The 15365-nt window shown below is 40.3% G+C and overlaps 1 protein-coding gene across 1 annotated transcript; it reads right to left on the reverse strand.

Moving 5' to 3' along the window:
* Positions 1–18: 18 nt before the first annotated feature.
* gca (grancalcin) lies at positions 19–9435 on the reverse strand. Its single transcript, XM_041843189.2, has 8 exons — positions 9279–9435; positions 4749–4931; positions 4444–4513; positions 4197–4240; positions 3372–3519; positions 2869–2982; positions 2509–2567; positions 19–969 (listed from the first exon to the last, which is right to left on the reverse strand). Exons 1-8 carry the CDS (start codon positions 9300–9302, stop codon positions 943–945), a joined length of 669 nt encoding a protein of 222 aa, XP_041699123.2. The 5' UTR covers positions 9303–9435; the 3' UTR covers positions 19–942.
* Positions 9436–15365: the final 5930 nt, after the last annotated feature.

Raw genomic sequence — 15365 nt, forward strand, 5'->3', positions numbered from 1 at the left:
ATAAACAGAATGCATACGGACTACAAAATGAGTTTATTGTGTTGTGAATAACACCAATATCACTGATGAATGCCCCAAAGGTCATGAAGTACTATTAACTACATGTCGTCTGATAAATATTTCTCCCTGAACTATGAAAATGCAGGTTATCACAAAATAATTGTTGACATAATTGTTAGTGGTAGTTAATGCATGCTTTTCTTTGCAAAGGAATAACAGTGCATGTTTACCACAGTGCGGGTTATTGATATAGTTGTGGATGCCCTAATGTTTGATTAATTTGTTCATTATATGTTAGGCCACATTTTATTCAAATCAAGAGATGCATATAGAATTGTATTAGACACATTTTTTTGACAAGTTATCTTAAAAAATGTAAAGCCAGCATAACTGTATATTTGTAATAAAAATATTATATATCTATACTTTAAAATGTATGGAGTGTTTAATGTAAAAGTAATTCACACCTTTTATATAGTGGTTATAAAACAATATAGTGGTTATAAAACTGAACCTATACAGTGATGGGGATGAATATGGGAACCGTATGATCTGAGATTGTAATGGCACAAAATAAATCATCGTAAAGATCAGTAACATCTTTGCTATCCCTTTTGTTAGAATCTACCAGTCAGTTAGCAACAGAATTTACAACAAGCAGATACATTTAGAAACACGCCATTTGATATCTGGCAAATCTGCACATTCTTGCATAGCGTACAAGAAAGGCAGAGATTATGGCAAGCAAACAAGCAGTTTCTGTTGTAACCGCTTTCCCCATTTTAAGTTGGTTATGGGACTCAGTCTAAGAACACTTGGCTAATATTGATTGGTGCCTTTCCATTATTTAGGGGAAGTGGTCAGCGAGCCCCAGACCACCGGTTGAAGGGTCCCTCTCTCTGGTTCCAGCACTCCAGCCTGGGATGGGCCGGGCCACACCACTCAGACGGACATTGTACACAGGATAAACTGCAGGTGGAAAATCAAGAGAAAATTAGCACATTTTGATGTAATTACTATAACTTGTATATCAATGATGTCGCTCTTGCTGCTGGTGATGCTCGGATCCAGCTCTATGCGGACGACACCATTTTGTATACATCTGGCCCTTCATTGGACACTGTGTTAACAAACCTCCAAACGAGCTTCAATGCCATACAACACTCCTTCCGTAGCCTCCAACTGCTCTTAAACACTAGTAAAACTAAATGCATGCTCTTCAACCGAACGCTGCTTGCACCCGCCCACCCGACTAGAATCACTACTCTCGACGGGTCTGACCTAGAGTATGTGGACAGCTACAAATACTTCGGTGTCTGGTTAGACTGTAAACTCTCCTTCCAGACTCACATTAAGCATCTCCAATCCAAAGTTAAATCTAGAATCGGCTTCCTATTTCACAACAAAGCCTCCTTCACTCATGCTGCCAAACATGCCCTCGTTAAACTAACTATCCTACCGATCCTTGACTTCGGCGATGCCATTTACAAAATAGCCTCCAACACTCTACTTAGCAAATTGGATGTAGTCTATCACAGTGCCATCCGTTTTGTCACCAAAGCCCCATATACTACCCACCATTGTGACCTGTACGCTCTTGTTGGCTGGTCCTCACTACATATTCGTCGCCAAACCCACTGGCTTCAGGCCATCTATAAATCACTGCTAGGCAAATCCCTGCCTTATCTTAGCTCATTGGTCACCATAGCAACACCCACCCGTAGTATGTGCTCCAGCAGGTATATCTCACTGGTCATCCCCAAAGCCAACACCTCCTTTGGCCGCCATTCCTTCCAGTTCTCTGCTGCCAATGACTGGAACAAACTGCAAAAATCTCTGAAGCTGGAGACTCTCATCTCCCTCACTAACTTTAAGCATCAGTTGTCAGAGCAGCTTACCGATCACTGCACCTGCACACAGCCATTCTGAAATTAGCCCACCCAACTACCTCATCCCTATATTGTTATTTATTTTGCTAATTTGCACCCCAGTATCTTTATTTGCACACCATCTTTTGGACATCTATCATTCCAGTGTTAATACGAAATTGTAACTATTTTGCACTATGGCCTATTTATTGCCTTACCTCCATAATTTACTACATTCGCACACACTCTATATATATTTTCTGTTGTATTTTTGACTTTATGTTTTGTTTTACCCCATATGTAACTCTGTGTTGTTGTTTTTATCGCACTGCTTTGCTTTATCTTGGCCAGGTCGCAGTTGTAAATGAGAACTTGTTCTCAACTGGCTTACCTGGTTAAATAAAGGTGAAATAAAATAAAAATAAATAAAAACTTGCATGTTAGGACAGGCTATTGGGAATCACATTACAGGCTGGGGAATGAGAGAGAGGAAAACTGGGTTGTGTTCATCAGGGCACACGGTAATGTTTAAAAATTAAACAGAAAACAAACATGTGTTCAGATAGTACTGTACCTCCCCGTTTCAAAGTGTTTTGTCCGTTTTGTGCCTACTGAACACGGCCCTGAATTGCACACTTACGTCATCGTATTGGAAGTTGACAGCCCCCTGCTGCATCTGGTCTCTCCTCCTGAAGCTCTCTGTGGAGACACATAGTAAAGATGGTGGCGTATTGAGGTGAGATTTGAATGCCATTCATTGGACTACAATACCCTGCGAGACGGTCACTGTGTTAATGAGCCTTCAAATGCACATACACAAAAGAGACCAGGACAAAGCACAAGACAGAGAACACCCCAGTAGATAATGGATCGGAATAAAAGGTTAGTGAATGACAGAATGTATGTTAGTTTATAATAAACCCATAGCTCTGGATTGTGAGGAAATGTGAAATGCTCTGTTTAAAGTTAAACATTTGCAGCCTCCAAGTCAGCATCCTACCTGTGAGGGCGCGAAGCTTCACAGCACATGCCACATAGTCGTCAAAGTAGATTCGGCCAGCCTTGCTGTAGCGCTTGATGATAGCGTTCAGAGCTTGTGGGCTGATCATGTAGCCTGCAGTAACAGACCACAACATGCATTCAATTATACATAAGCCAACATAGTATTAGGATTCATCCATAGTGACCACTGCATTTAGTTGACAATGGTCATAAACACCAGCCCTTTTCCTATTGTCCATCTACTTTGTAGCAAGAAGGGTCTCTCGGACCAATACCTTGTAATTATGTCCATCTACCCCAAAATTATAATTATTGTAGGAGTCTATCATCCATGGCTTAAATCTTTTAAAGAAGTCAAACCTCTCAACCCCTTCGGAAGCTGCATCTGAACCAGGCTCTGGAACGCTGCCCCTCTTTGGATGGCAGAATGGACTATCCCATGTCATCATCCTATCAGAATGAACTATCCCATATCATTAGCCTATCAGAGCACTGACTCACCCATAGCGGAGATGGCCTGGCTCATCTCATGGGGTTCCACCGTGCCACTCCGGTCCTGGTCGAACATCATGAAGTTCTGCTTCCAGCCACTCAGGGCAGCAAACAGCTCCTTGAACTCATTGAAGCCCAGCTTTCCGGTCATGTCTCTCTGGTGGGTGGTTAGTTAAGGGTTAACTCTGTTCATTAGGTAAAGAGAAACTAAAAACGGCCCTGTGAGCTGGTCGCACACAGGATATGATGAGCTGTGGTAAATGTGGGAGAACCTGACCTTTCTGCAACTGAATAAATTCCATAAGTAACCCTCTGTCTCAATATAGCCCACTTACACACGTATCATGTGTTTATTCTGAAGAAAATAAATGATATAGAACATCCCAAACAGCAAATGCTGAATGTTGTAAAGTATATTACTGTACATAAGAAGCATGAACATGTTCAGAGAGAAACAGGACTAGAATGTTCCTATACCTCTGAAAATGGAGCATGAGGCAAGTTCCCTCTTGGCAAATACATACTGAATGGGACCCACTAGACTAGGCCTTGTATAAGACAGTCAAATATACTGCAACCAGGAAGTAATTTAGGGGAATTAAAATGAATCATCCCCGACCACCTACTCCTTAAAGCTTTCACACCTCTACAACTGTTAAAAGAGAAGGATGAACTCAGCACTGACACATTAGGTTTATTCATTCATTCATTAACATTTATGACTGCTATTCATTTTCACCAGCAAGTCAAAGTGGCAAAGTGCACTACCAAACAAACTTTGATGACACTGGACAGAGGCCGAGTCCAAGAGATTCATTGCTATAGAAAGGATACATCCAGCATTGCGATCATGATTCGACATGTCTCCAAACTGAAGGCTGTTGGAGAAGAGAAACCATGATCACACAATGAAAAACGTACATAAAATATGACAATACCAATCACAAAACCTGTGACGAATCTTTGTAAAGACTATATTAAACGCGGGATACTCAAATCATAAAACACATACATCATCATGAAATCAGATCATATCTGACCACAAAGTGAACCTTGACCATGGGACTGGGTGTAAACTTACGAGTATAGGTGCCACTGATACCAGTCTGTGTAAGACACCTCTGAAGCTCCTCTGCATCAATCTCCCCATCCTGCACAGAGGAATATCACTGTAAGATCACTCTCCAACAAAGGCTTATCATTACTGTGCAGTGAATGTCATATTTGATATATTTAAAAAAACACTTGTCTTGAGATCACTTTATGGTGTAACCATGGCACACATTATCACATGGAATCATGCATGTACCAGTAATGTTGCATTCTATCCAAAGAGCAATATTTACTGTATCTATGATCATGAAATTAAAAGCATTGATCACTCACCTGTCCTGCTATGGTAGTAAAGTACCCCCACATGGGGTCGTTAACAGCCTGCTGAGGAGGAGCACCAAAGGTCCCTGGGTAGCCTCCACCATTCTGGGGGTAGCATGCCTGGGGTGGGCCTCCCATGGGTCCACCCTGCATGGGCATACGCTGGAGTGGCATGCCTTGCATTGGTCCTCCATACTGACAGGAAAAGGAGAGCACAGTCATCAAGTAACAGGGCTTAAGGAAAACTTCTCAAAAATGACTAATTCAATATAAACAGATTGGAGCACTCTAAAAAACAAGCAGAGATATACAGTGCCTTTAATAAGTATTCATACCCCTTAACTTTTTCCAAATTTGGTTGTGTTACAGTCTGAATTTAACATTGATTAAATTGAGATTTTGTGTCACTGATCCAACACACAGTACCCATAATGTCAAAGTGGAATTTTGTTTGTAAAAAATGTTTGAAGTTAATAAAAAACATAAAGCTGAAATGTTTTGAGTCAATAAGTATTCCACCCCTTTGCTATGGCATGCCTAAGTAAGTTCAGGAGTGAAAATGTGCTTAACAAATCGCATAATAAGTTGCATGGACTCATTCCGTGTTCCATAATAGTGGTTAACAATATTTTTGAATAACTACCCCATCTCTGTACCCCACACATACAAGTATCTGTAAGGTCCCTCAATCGAGTAATGCATTTCAAGCACATATTCAACAACAAAGACCAGGGAGGTTTTTCAATGACTCGCAAAGAAGGGCACGGATTGGTAGATGGGTAAAATAAAGCAGCTGCTGAATATCCCTCTGAGCATGGTAAAGTTATTAAATTAGGCTTTCGATGGTGTATCAATACACCCATTCACCACAAATATATAGGTGTCCATCCTAACTCAATTGCCAGAGAGGAAGGAAACTGCTCAGGGATTTCACAGTGAGGCCAATGGTGATTTTAAAACAGTTACAGAGTTGAATGGTTGTGATATGAGAAAACTGAGGATGGATCAACAACATTGTAGTTACGCCACAATGCTAACCTAAATGACAAAGTGAAAAGAAGGACGCCTCTACAGAATAAGGGTGTTTTTTTTTTGATAAATAGAAACAGGTATAAGCATAGGCAAAATCTTAGAGGAAAACCTGGTTCAGTCTGCTTTCCAACAGACACCGGGAGGCAAATTCACCTTTCAGCAGGACAATAACCTAAAACACAAGGCCAAATCTACACTGAAGTCGCTTACCAAGACGACATCGAATGTTCCTGAGTGGCCTAGTTACAGTTTTGACTTAAAAATCGGATTGAAAATCTATGGCAAGACTTGAAAATGCCTGTCTCGCAATGAACAACAATCAACTTGACAGACCTTGAAGAATTTTTTAAGAATAATGGGCAAATATTGTACAATCCAGGTGTGCAAAGCTCTTAGAGACTTACCCAAAAAGACTCACAGCTGTAATCGCCACCAAAGGTGCTTCTATAAAGTATTGACTCAGGGGTGTGAATACTTATGTAAATGAGATATTTCTGCATTTCATTATCAATACATTTGCAAAAATGTCTAAAGACATGTTTTTAATTTGTCGTTATGGTGTATTGTGTATAGATGGGTGAATATATTTTTTTTTAATCAATTTTGAATTCCGTCTGTAACACCAAAATGTGGAATATGTCAAGGGGCATGGATACTTTCTGAAGGCACAGTAGATGTTCTTACACTCAGGCTTTATGCCATGATGGGAAGCAAACAGGTATACTATTACTGACGTTTGGACGTCACATGACTTCTTTCTCAGAGAGTACAGTCATACTTATACGATGTTGTCAGGTGATTGTTTACAATGGAGTCATGTGCATTAACTCCAGTTTCATATTTCTAAATGTAGTGAGGATATTTTCACTGTCAATATAAGCAATATTAGCAGGTTGTGTACCTATTTCTAAATGTAGTGAGGATATTTTCACTGTCAATATTAGCAGGTTGTGGACCTATTTCTAAATGTAGTGAGGATATTTTCACTGACAATATTAGCAGGTTGTGGACCTACTTCTAAATGTATTGAGGATATTTTCACTGAATATTAGCAGGGTGTGGACTAGCCCATGACTCCAATTCCACTGCGTTACATTGAGCCACTGGACGTCCCCTTTAACCTTGTGAGGAAAATGCCCGACGCTCCCCAAATGTTCTGTCTAAACGCAAATACACCTGGCACGTGACACAATTTTGTAAACATTTGGAACTTATCTTTCAAAAAAGTGAGAGAAAAAAATCAAATACTAAATATACACTTACGGTATGCAGTTTAGGAACGTTTCACCTGGCTGTATTTTCAAGAACACCACCTCCAACCGAGACTACACTTCCTCCCCTCCAATTTCTACTTCAAACATCTGCAATGGAGCATAACTGGGGAGGAAGTTTTGTACCTCAGCTGGGGGCTGTGTTTTGAAAATTCTGCCGGGTGCAACTTTGCTAAACTGCGTACAGTAAGTCTATCTTTTGTATTTGAAAGATTGTTTCTCCCGATGTGAAAGTTAAGTTCCAAAGGTTTCCAAAACCGTATCGCAAGCAAGGATTATTAATGTTTCTAAACGTTAAAACAGAGCGTTGGGATTGTAGTTAATTGATCCAGCTGAGGTCCATATGTTCAATTGAGAACTCAAGGTCTGGGTATAGGCCTACCCCCCTTGTGTTCTCGAGGGCTAGGTGTGGACATCCATGCTGTCAATGCAGTGACCATGACAGAAGAATAACACGCATACCATTTCCCCAAATGGGAGAGGTTGAGCTGTTGGCCACGCTAGTGGGGTTGACACAGTGTATGTAGCCAAGAATAGGCTACTAACTACAGACAGGCTACTGTAACTAGTTAGCCTAAATAGCCACCTACCTAGTAGTGTCTTTATAGAGGGTGATTTGAAACTACAGCATTAAGTGCTTCTAAAGACTTACACAATACCAGTTGGCCAAATTCAATTGTTACTCCAAAATAAACAAGGCAACAGTAAACATGTCGTCCCCCAAGAATGATGAAACACCCCCCTTGGGCCAATTGAGATATTGCGAGTGACTAACACATTCAGTTAACCTATACGGGATCGGTGTCCCGTATACGGGACGATTGAGCTAACGTGCGCTAATGTGATTAGCAAACTTTCCAGGACATAGACATGTTTTATATGGGCAGAAAGCTTCAATTATTGTTAATCTAACTGCACTGTCCAATTTACAGTAGCTATTACAGTGAAAAAATACCATGCTATTGTTTGAGGAGAGTGCATAACAACAACAAAATTATCACGGCAACTGGTTTGATACATTCACCTCTGAAGGTAAATAATGTACTTACATTTAGTAATCTTGCTCTGATTTGTCATCCTAAGGGTCCCAGAGATAAAAATGTAGCATAGTTTTGTTTGATAAAATCAATTTTTATATTCAAATGTAGGAACTGGGTTCTACTGTTTGAACCCCTGCTGTCTCTGGCTCCACACCCACCCAGCCCGGCCATCAAGTTGTGTGAAAGTTAGTGTATAAGCTAATGATCCATCATGTATGACATCCCTGGGAGTGTGTAAATGTACATTTTGTATTACCATATCATTTTTGTATGTTCTCTATAGTTATGTACTTGAATATGTATCAATTGACCAATTCGGCACATTTGGCCAGACTTGATACAAAATAGTCCAGTATTACAATGCTTCACTGGATCAATCTGAAACTTTGCACACACACTGCTGCCATCTAGTGGCCACAATCTAAATTGCGCCTAAACTGCAATAATATATTGTGACCTTTCTCTTGCATTTCAAAGATTTTTGTTTGTATTATCTTTTACCAGATCTAATGTGTTATATTCTCCTACATTAATTTCACATTTCCAAACTTCAAAGTGTTTCCTTTCAAATGGTATCAAGAATATGCATATCCTTGCTTCAGGTCCTGAGCTACAGGCAGTTAGATTTGGGTATGTCATTTTAGGCGAAAATTGAAAAAAAGGGTCCGATCCTTAAGAGGTTAATTACTTTATCTCCCACCATTCAGTGTAATTTTGTAAATACCGCATCTCAATGACAAGACCCATCATTCATCCAAGTTTCGTCAAAATCGGCCCAATGCTGTCTGTGATATCGCGTGTGACTAACGTAAGAACGAACATATGGAGACAGATCCAGTCCCCTCCCCTAGTTCATCGTGGGGGGCAATAACTATTTATATGAAAACTGAATCCTTAACCAGGAACTAGCGACTGAACTAAGTAGCTAGAACTGAGGGCAATATCAACTTTCTTTCTTAACCAAGCTATAGCCTATTTGCCAAAATGACTGTGCGTAGAAAGATGCGCAACCGTTCAATGTCGATTTGTAACGATTTTGCTTACAACTGACCATGTTACAATGTTTCATAATAACAAAGATACATTATAGGAGTCTTATCTGAGCACTCCCTTTATCGGAAATGGAATAGGCCAAACTCCTGACTTATGTTGGCTACTGTAAAATCACAGTCAAAAGAACACACGAAGCGTTTACTCACCCCGCCATATCCTGGATAAGCCATATGTGCACTATGAATAATTGCCACAAAACGAATCGATGCACTGAAATGTTTCGATGTCAAAAGTCAGTAAATGCAAAACAGAATCTGTTACTTGACACTGCGACAACGACATGTGTACATAATTTCCGGTCGTCACTAGTTACTACAGCCACAATATCATAAACCCCGCCCAGTTCTACAATTTATATTCTTAAAATGTGATTTTAAACCTAACCCTAATCTTAACCACACTGCTAACCTTGTGCATAACCCTAACCTTAAATTAAGACCAAAAATCTAATTTCCATACATTTTTACGATATAGCCAACGTTGACTTTGTGGCTGTGCTATCTAGTGGACACCATAATTTCCGAGAAAGTGTTGCGAGAAGGCGGAAGTCCGAATGTGCTAATTGATTGATAGTGAAGATAGTCAATGACGAAGCTCACAGCAGCCAATTAGCTTCAGCAGCATTATTGGTACTCGACTGAGCATTTACACTTACATTTGAGTCATTTAGCAGACGCTCTTATCCAGAGCGACTTACAGGAGCAATTAGGGTTAAGTGCCTTGCTCAAGGGCACATAGACAGATTTTTCACCTAGTCGACTCTGGGATTAGAACCATCGACCTTTCGGTTACTGGCACAACGCTCTTAACCACTAAACTACCTGCCGCCACAGTAGGTAGGCCTGCTAGTTAATCAAATAGTGTGGTCCTCTGTAGCTCAGCTGGTAGAGCACGGCGCTTGTAACGCCAAGGTAGTGGGTTCGATCCCCGGGACCACCCATACACAAAAAAATGTATGCACGCATGACTGTAAGTCGCTTTGGATAAAAGTGTCTGCTAAATGGCATATTATTATTATTATAAATAGAATAGAATAGAGTAGAAGTCATCCAAAGAGGAATGTTCATGTTCACAGGCTCCAAACAACAATCACTCAGAAATGGACATTGATAGAGTTAAACATATTGTTATTGAAGCCAATTACGCTGAATTATTTCAACATCCAAAGAGTGAAATGAAGATGGTGAGGTTGTCTTGAATAAGGCTCGTAAAAATGGAAAAGCTATCAGATACTTATTTTTTCCTAAACAATAATCTGATCTAAAATTTACAAGGGCTGACTGGCCTTTAATTAATAAGCATTTACATTCCCCAATAAGAACTACAGACTCAAAAATACCACTATCTTCTTCACGCAATAGTCAATAGCCACCACAAGAGGGTACCCAAGATGCAGCTTTTAAGGCCATTTCATTAGGCTACTAAAACCAGAAGCTTCACACCTTGCAAAGTTGACAATCCCCACAAGAGATTACATTATACAAATTTTTATTACAAAAACATAATAGTACTACAACACATTTGACTAGAATAAAACACATATTAAAGCTGCATGCAATATGTAACTTTTTGGCCGACCTGACCAGATTCACATAGAGATGTGAGTTATTGATCTGTCATTCTCATTGAAAGCAAGTCTAAGAGGCGGTAGATCTCTTCTATGTGCGCTATTTCTATGCCTCCCGTGCTTATGTTTCGTTTTTGCATCTTTTACTTTCGGGTTTATACACCAGCTTGAAACAGCTGAAAATACAATATTTTTGGTTTAGCGGTTTAGATGGTACAATGATTCCTTACAGTATACTTGCGTGTTTTGTCACATAAATTGAAATTAGGCAAACTATTAGAATTTTAGCAACCAGGAAATGGCAGAGCGATTTCTGCATAGTCCATCTTTAAAGCATTTCTACAGGTATCAGACATGCCAACATTTAGAGAGGCTTAGACAGACTATAGAGTACCACAGTATGAGTCTTAATACCCATAAAACCTAGCGGTCAAACAAGGAAATGTTCCAATCGTTTTTCCACCATTCATTTTTCCCATAGGGGATTTTAAAAACACTTAAAATAAGGGCTGTGTTTAGTGTAGTCTTACCTTGGTTTGACGTTTTGATAACCTTGTAAATCTCTCTTGGACAAGGTGACTTATCAATATTGTAATGACCTGACTAGATAATAAAAGAACAACTGTCCAGACAGAGGATTGAGTTTACGAATGGACGGTTTATTAAACCAACTTTACACAGGCTACTGTTTGGCCGTAGCCCACGCCAAATAAATGAAAGATAACCCACAAGCCAATCGTGACCTTCTCTTGTGAAGCCCAGACGTAAAGAGAGAGAACAAAGGCTAAACCTGGTCTTAACTTCCAATGCTCCATCCCCCTGCCCAACCCCCCTCCACGCCACTCCGCCAACCGCCAGGATGCCCGGCATCAGAACATTCCAGGCATTCCCGTGATTGGCAGATAGCAGGTTGATTGACATGTCGGACCCCGCGAACACTGGGTACTGGTAGGTACAACACGACCATCTACTAGCCTAACACATAACACACAGCTGTCTGTGCGGGTCGCTACAATATATTCGGCTCTATTTACTCTCAGATAAATCTCAAGCCAAACATGTCTTTATCCTAGTGATCCAACATCCCAATGTCTCAGAGGAGCAAAAACACAATACATTTCATGGGTGTACAATTAGACTGTTTAAAAATAAGATAATTCTTTCAAAACCAAATGTTGACCAAATGATGAGAGGAATGTTTATGATCAAACAACCAGTATTGATATATACATTGATTAGACAGTAGACACCACCAGTAGACATTGATTAGACAGTAGACACCACCAGTAGACATTGATTAGACAGTAGACACCACCAGTAGACATTGATTAGAGAGTAGACACCACCAGTAGACATTGATTAGACAGTAGACACCACCAGTAGACATTGATTAGACAGTAGACACCACCAGTAGACATTGATTAGACAGTAGACACCACCAGTAGACATTGATTAGAGAGTAGACACCACCAGTAGACATTGATTAGACAGTTGACACCACCAGTAGACATTGATTAGACAGTAGACACCACCAGTAGACATTGATTAGACAGTAGACACCACCAGTAGACATTGATTAGACAGAAGACACCACCAGTAGACATTGATTAGACAGTAGACACCACCAGTAGACATTTTACAACTGTCTGTCTGTAGTTACTATACTTTTTCATTCTTTCAGTCCCAGCTTACTGATAAACTATCACAGTCAGTGAAGGCTGCTGAGGGGAGGACGGTTCATAATAATGGCTGAAATGGCACGGAAATAGGAAACAGGACAGAACAGCCAGAGAGAGGAAAAAGCACCAGTATCAACCATGGCTTTATGGTATGATGTTGCGCCATAGTGCTCACTGTACTCCACTATATAAACCCTCCTCCCCCTTCCTCATTCCAGGAACTCCAATAAAACCTAAAACGTGTTCAAAGTGACACATGGAAACAATTTAATTAGCCTTAACCGTGAATCTGAGAGTAGATAAATGATCAGATCCACGGTGTAATGCTGCTCGAACTATACTGCATCAGGCAAAAAGAGAGTGATCTATTTGTTTGCATAGGAAGTCCGGTCTGAGAGAACGAGAGCAGGACAGGCTGCTAGTGCTCAGGTCAATAAAGAAAGAAACTGATATTTGTTAAGCTTTTAACTGGCTTTTAGTCTTTATCTTCCGATACTCATCACTTATGGACTCATCAGTGACCCTTCCACTAGTTATGGTACCTTTTCAGCCCATGTTACTGTATCCTTACTCATCAAGACAGCTATATAAGTTATCTCTCTCTCTTTCTCTCAACAGCGTTTGCAGTGTGAAAAACAAAAGCTTTTTTTGCTTAGTTATTCTTGTAAAATTGCTTGTTTGTCTGTCTGTTGACATGTTGTAAAAGTTACCGTATTCCCTATCTATTTTTGAAGCCTTGTATACAAAGTCCATGAGATGGAGTAAGTCCAATGTAGACCAGTGATGTAGAGAAACTGGTTGAATCCGCCAATAACCAGAAGCATAAGTTCACAAGCTGGGGCCTCTGACATCATGATGATAATTGTGAGTCATGTAAAAAGCAGATGTGATGACAATGTCATAAAACCATTGGGAATAAAATATAGGGGGCTTTGTTGTTGACCTTGAAGTAAAGGCATTATATCACCACAGAAACTGGAATTAAGCTTTGAGAATCATTCCACCACCTTTGGTTGAGTTACAGTGACAATTCAATACATCTAAAATAGAAATATTCATAGGAAAGCAAACAATAAAAAAATAATGTACAAAAAATTACACTTAATATGTACACTCATATAGTTCTCACATACAGTGGGGGAAAAAAGTATTTAGTCAGCCACCAATTGTGCAAGTTCTCCCACTTAAAAAGATGAGAGAGGCCTGTAATTTTCATCATAGGTACACGCCAACTATGACAGACAAAATTAGATTTTTTTTCTCCAGAAAATCACATTGTAGGATTTTTTATGAATTTATTTGCAAATTATGGTGGAAAATAAGTATTTGGTCAATAACAAAAGTTTCTCAATACTTTGTTATTTACCCTTTGTTGGCAATGACACAGGTCAAACGTTTTCTGTAAATCTTCACAAGGTTTTCACACACTGTTGCTGGTATTTTGGCCAATTCCTCCATGCAGATCTCCTCTAGAGCAGTGATGTTTTGGGGCTGTCGCTGGGCAACACAGACTTTCAACTCCCTCCAAAGATTTTCTATGGGGTTGAGATCTGGAGACTGGCTAGGCCACTCCAGGACCTTGAAATGCTTCTTACGAAGCCACTCCTTCGTTGCCCGGGAGGTGTGTCTGGGATCATTGTCATGCTGAAAGACCCAGCCACGTTTCATCTTCAATGCCCTTGCTGATGGAAGGAGGTTTTCACTCAAAATCTCACTATACATGGCCCCATTCATTCTTTCCTTTACACGGATCAGTCGTCCTGGTCCCTTTGCAGAAAAACACCCCCAAAGCATGATGTTTCCATCCCCATGCTTCACAGTAGGTATGGTGTTCTTTGGATGCAACTCAGCATTCTTTGTCCTCCAAACACGACGAGTTGAGTTTTTACCAAAAAGTTATATTTTGGTTTCATCTGACCATATGACATTCTCCCAATCCTCTTCTGGATCATCCAAATGCACTCTAGCAAACTTCAGACGGGCCTGGACATGTACTGGCTTAAGCAGGGGGACACGTCTGGCACTGCAGGACTTGAGTCCCTGGCGGCGTAGTGTGTTACTGATGGTAGGCTTTGTTACTTTGGTCCCAGCTCTCTGCAGGTCATTCACTAGGTCCCCCCGTGTGGTTCTGGGATTTTTGCTCACCGTCCTTGTGATCATTTTGACCCCACGGGGTGAGATCTTGCGTGGAGCCCCAGATCGAGGGAGATTATCAGTGGTCTTGTATGTCTTCCATTTCCTAATAATTGCTCCCACAGTTGATTTCTTCAAACCAAGCTGCTTACCTATTGCAGATTCAGTCTTCCCAGCCTGGTGCAGGTCTACAATTGTGTTTCTGGTGTCCTTTGACAGCTCTTTGATCTTGGCCATAGTGGAGTTTGGAGTGTGACGGTTTGAGGTTGTGGACAGGTGTCTTTTATACTGATAACAAGTTCAAACAGGTGCCATTAATACAGGTAATGAGTGGAGGACAGAGGAGCCTCTTAAAGAAGAAGTTACAGGTCTGTGAGAGCCAGAAATCTTGCTTGTTTGTAGGTGACCAAATACTTATTTTCCACCATAATTTGCAAATAAATTCATAAAAAATCCTACAATGTGATTTTCTGGAAAAAAAAATCTCAATTTGTCTGTCATAGTTGATGTGTACCTATGATGAAAATTACAGGCCTGTCTCATCTTTTTAAGTGGGAGAACTTGCACAATTGGTGGCTGACTAAATACTTTTTTCCCCCACTGTATACTGTATCTGAATGTAGGCCTGTATTTGTTAGCACACATCTGTTGAGATCCCACACGGCTTAAAGAGAGGATGCTGACCTGAAACCCAAGGAGAAAGTTAATTAATAAGTCTGTAAATATAATTTATGGCCATTAGTATTGTAGAGTAGTGATAACCTTTTGACCCAATGTGCAGGGAGATGCTAGTGCATTAGCTGTAGCCCAACTTTGAAGTCAGTGTCATCCAATGCAGCTGTGAATAGGCTACA

This window comes from Coregonus clupeaformis, chromosome 16 (genome assembly GCF_020615455.1).
Source record: "Coregonus clupeaformis isolate EN_2021a chromosome 16, ASM2061545v1, whole genome shotgun sequence".
Lineage (NCBI taxonomy): Eukaryota > Metazoa > Chordata > Actinopteri > Salmoniformes > Salmonidae > Coregonus > Coregonus clupeaformis.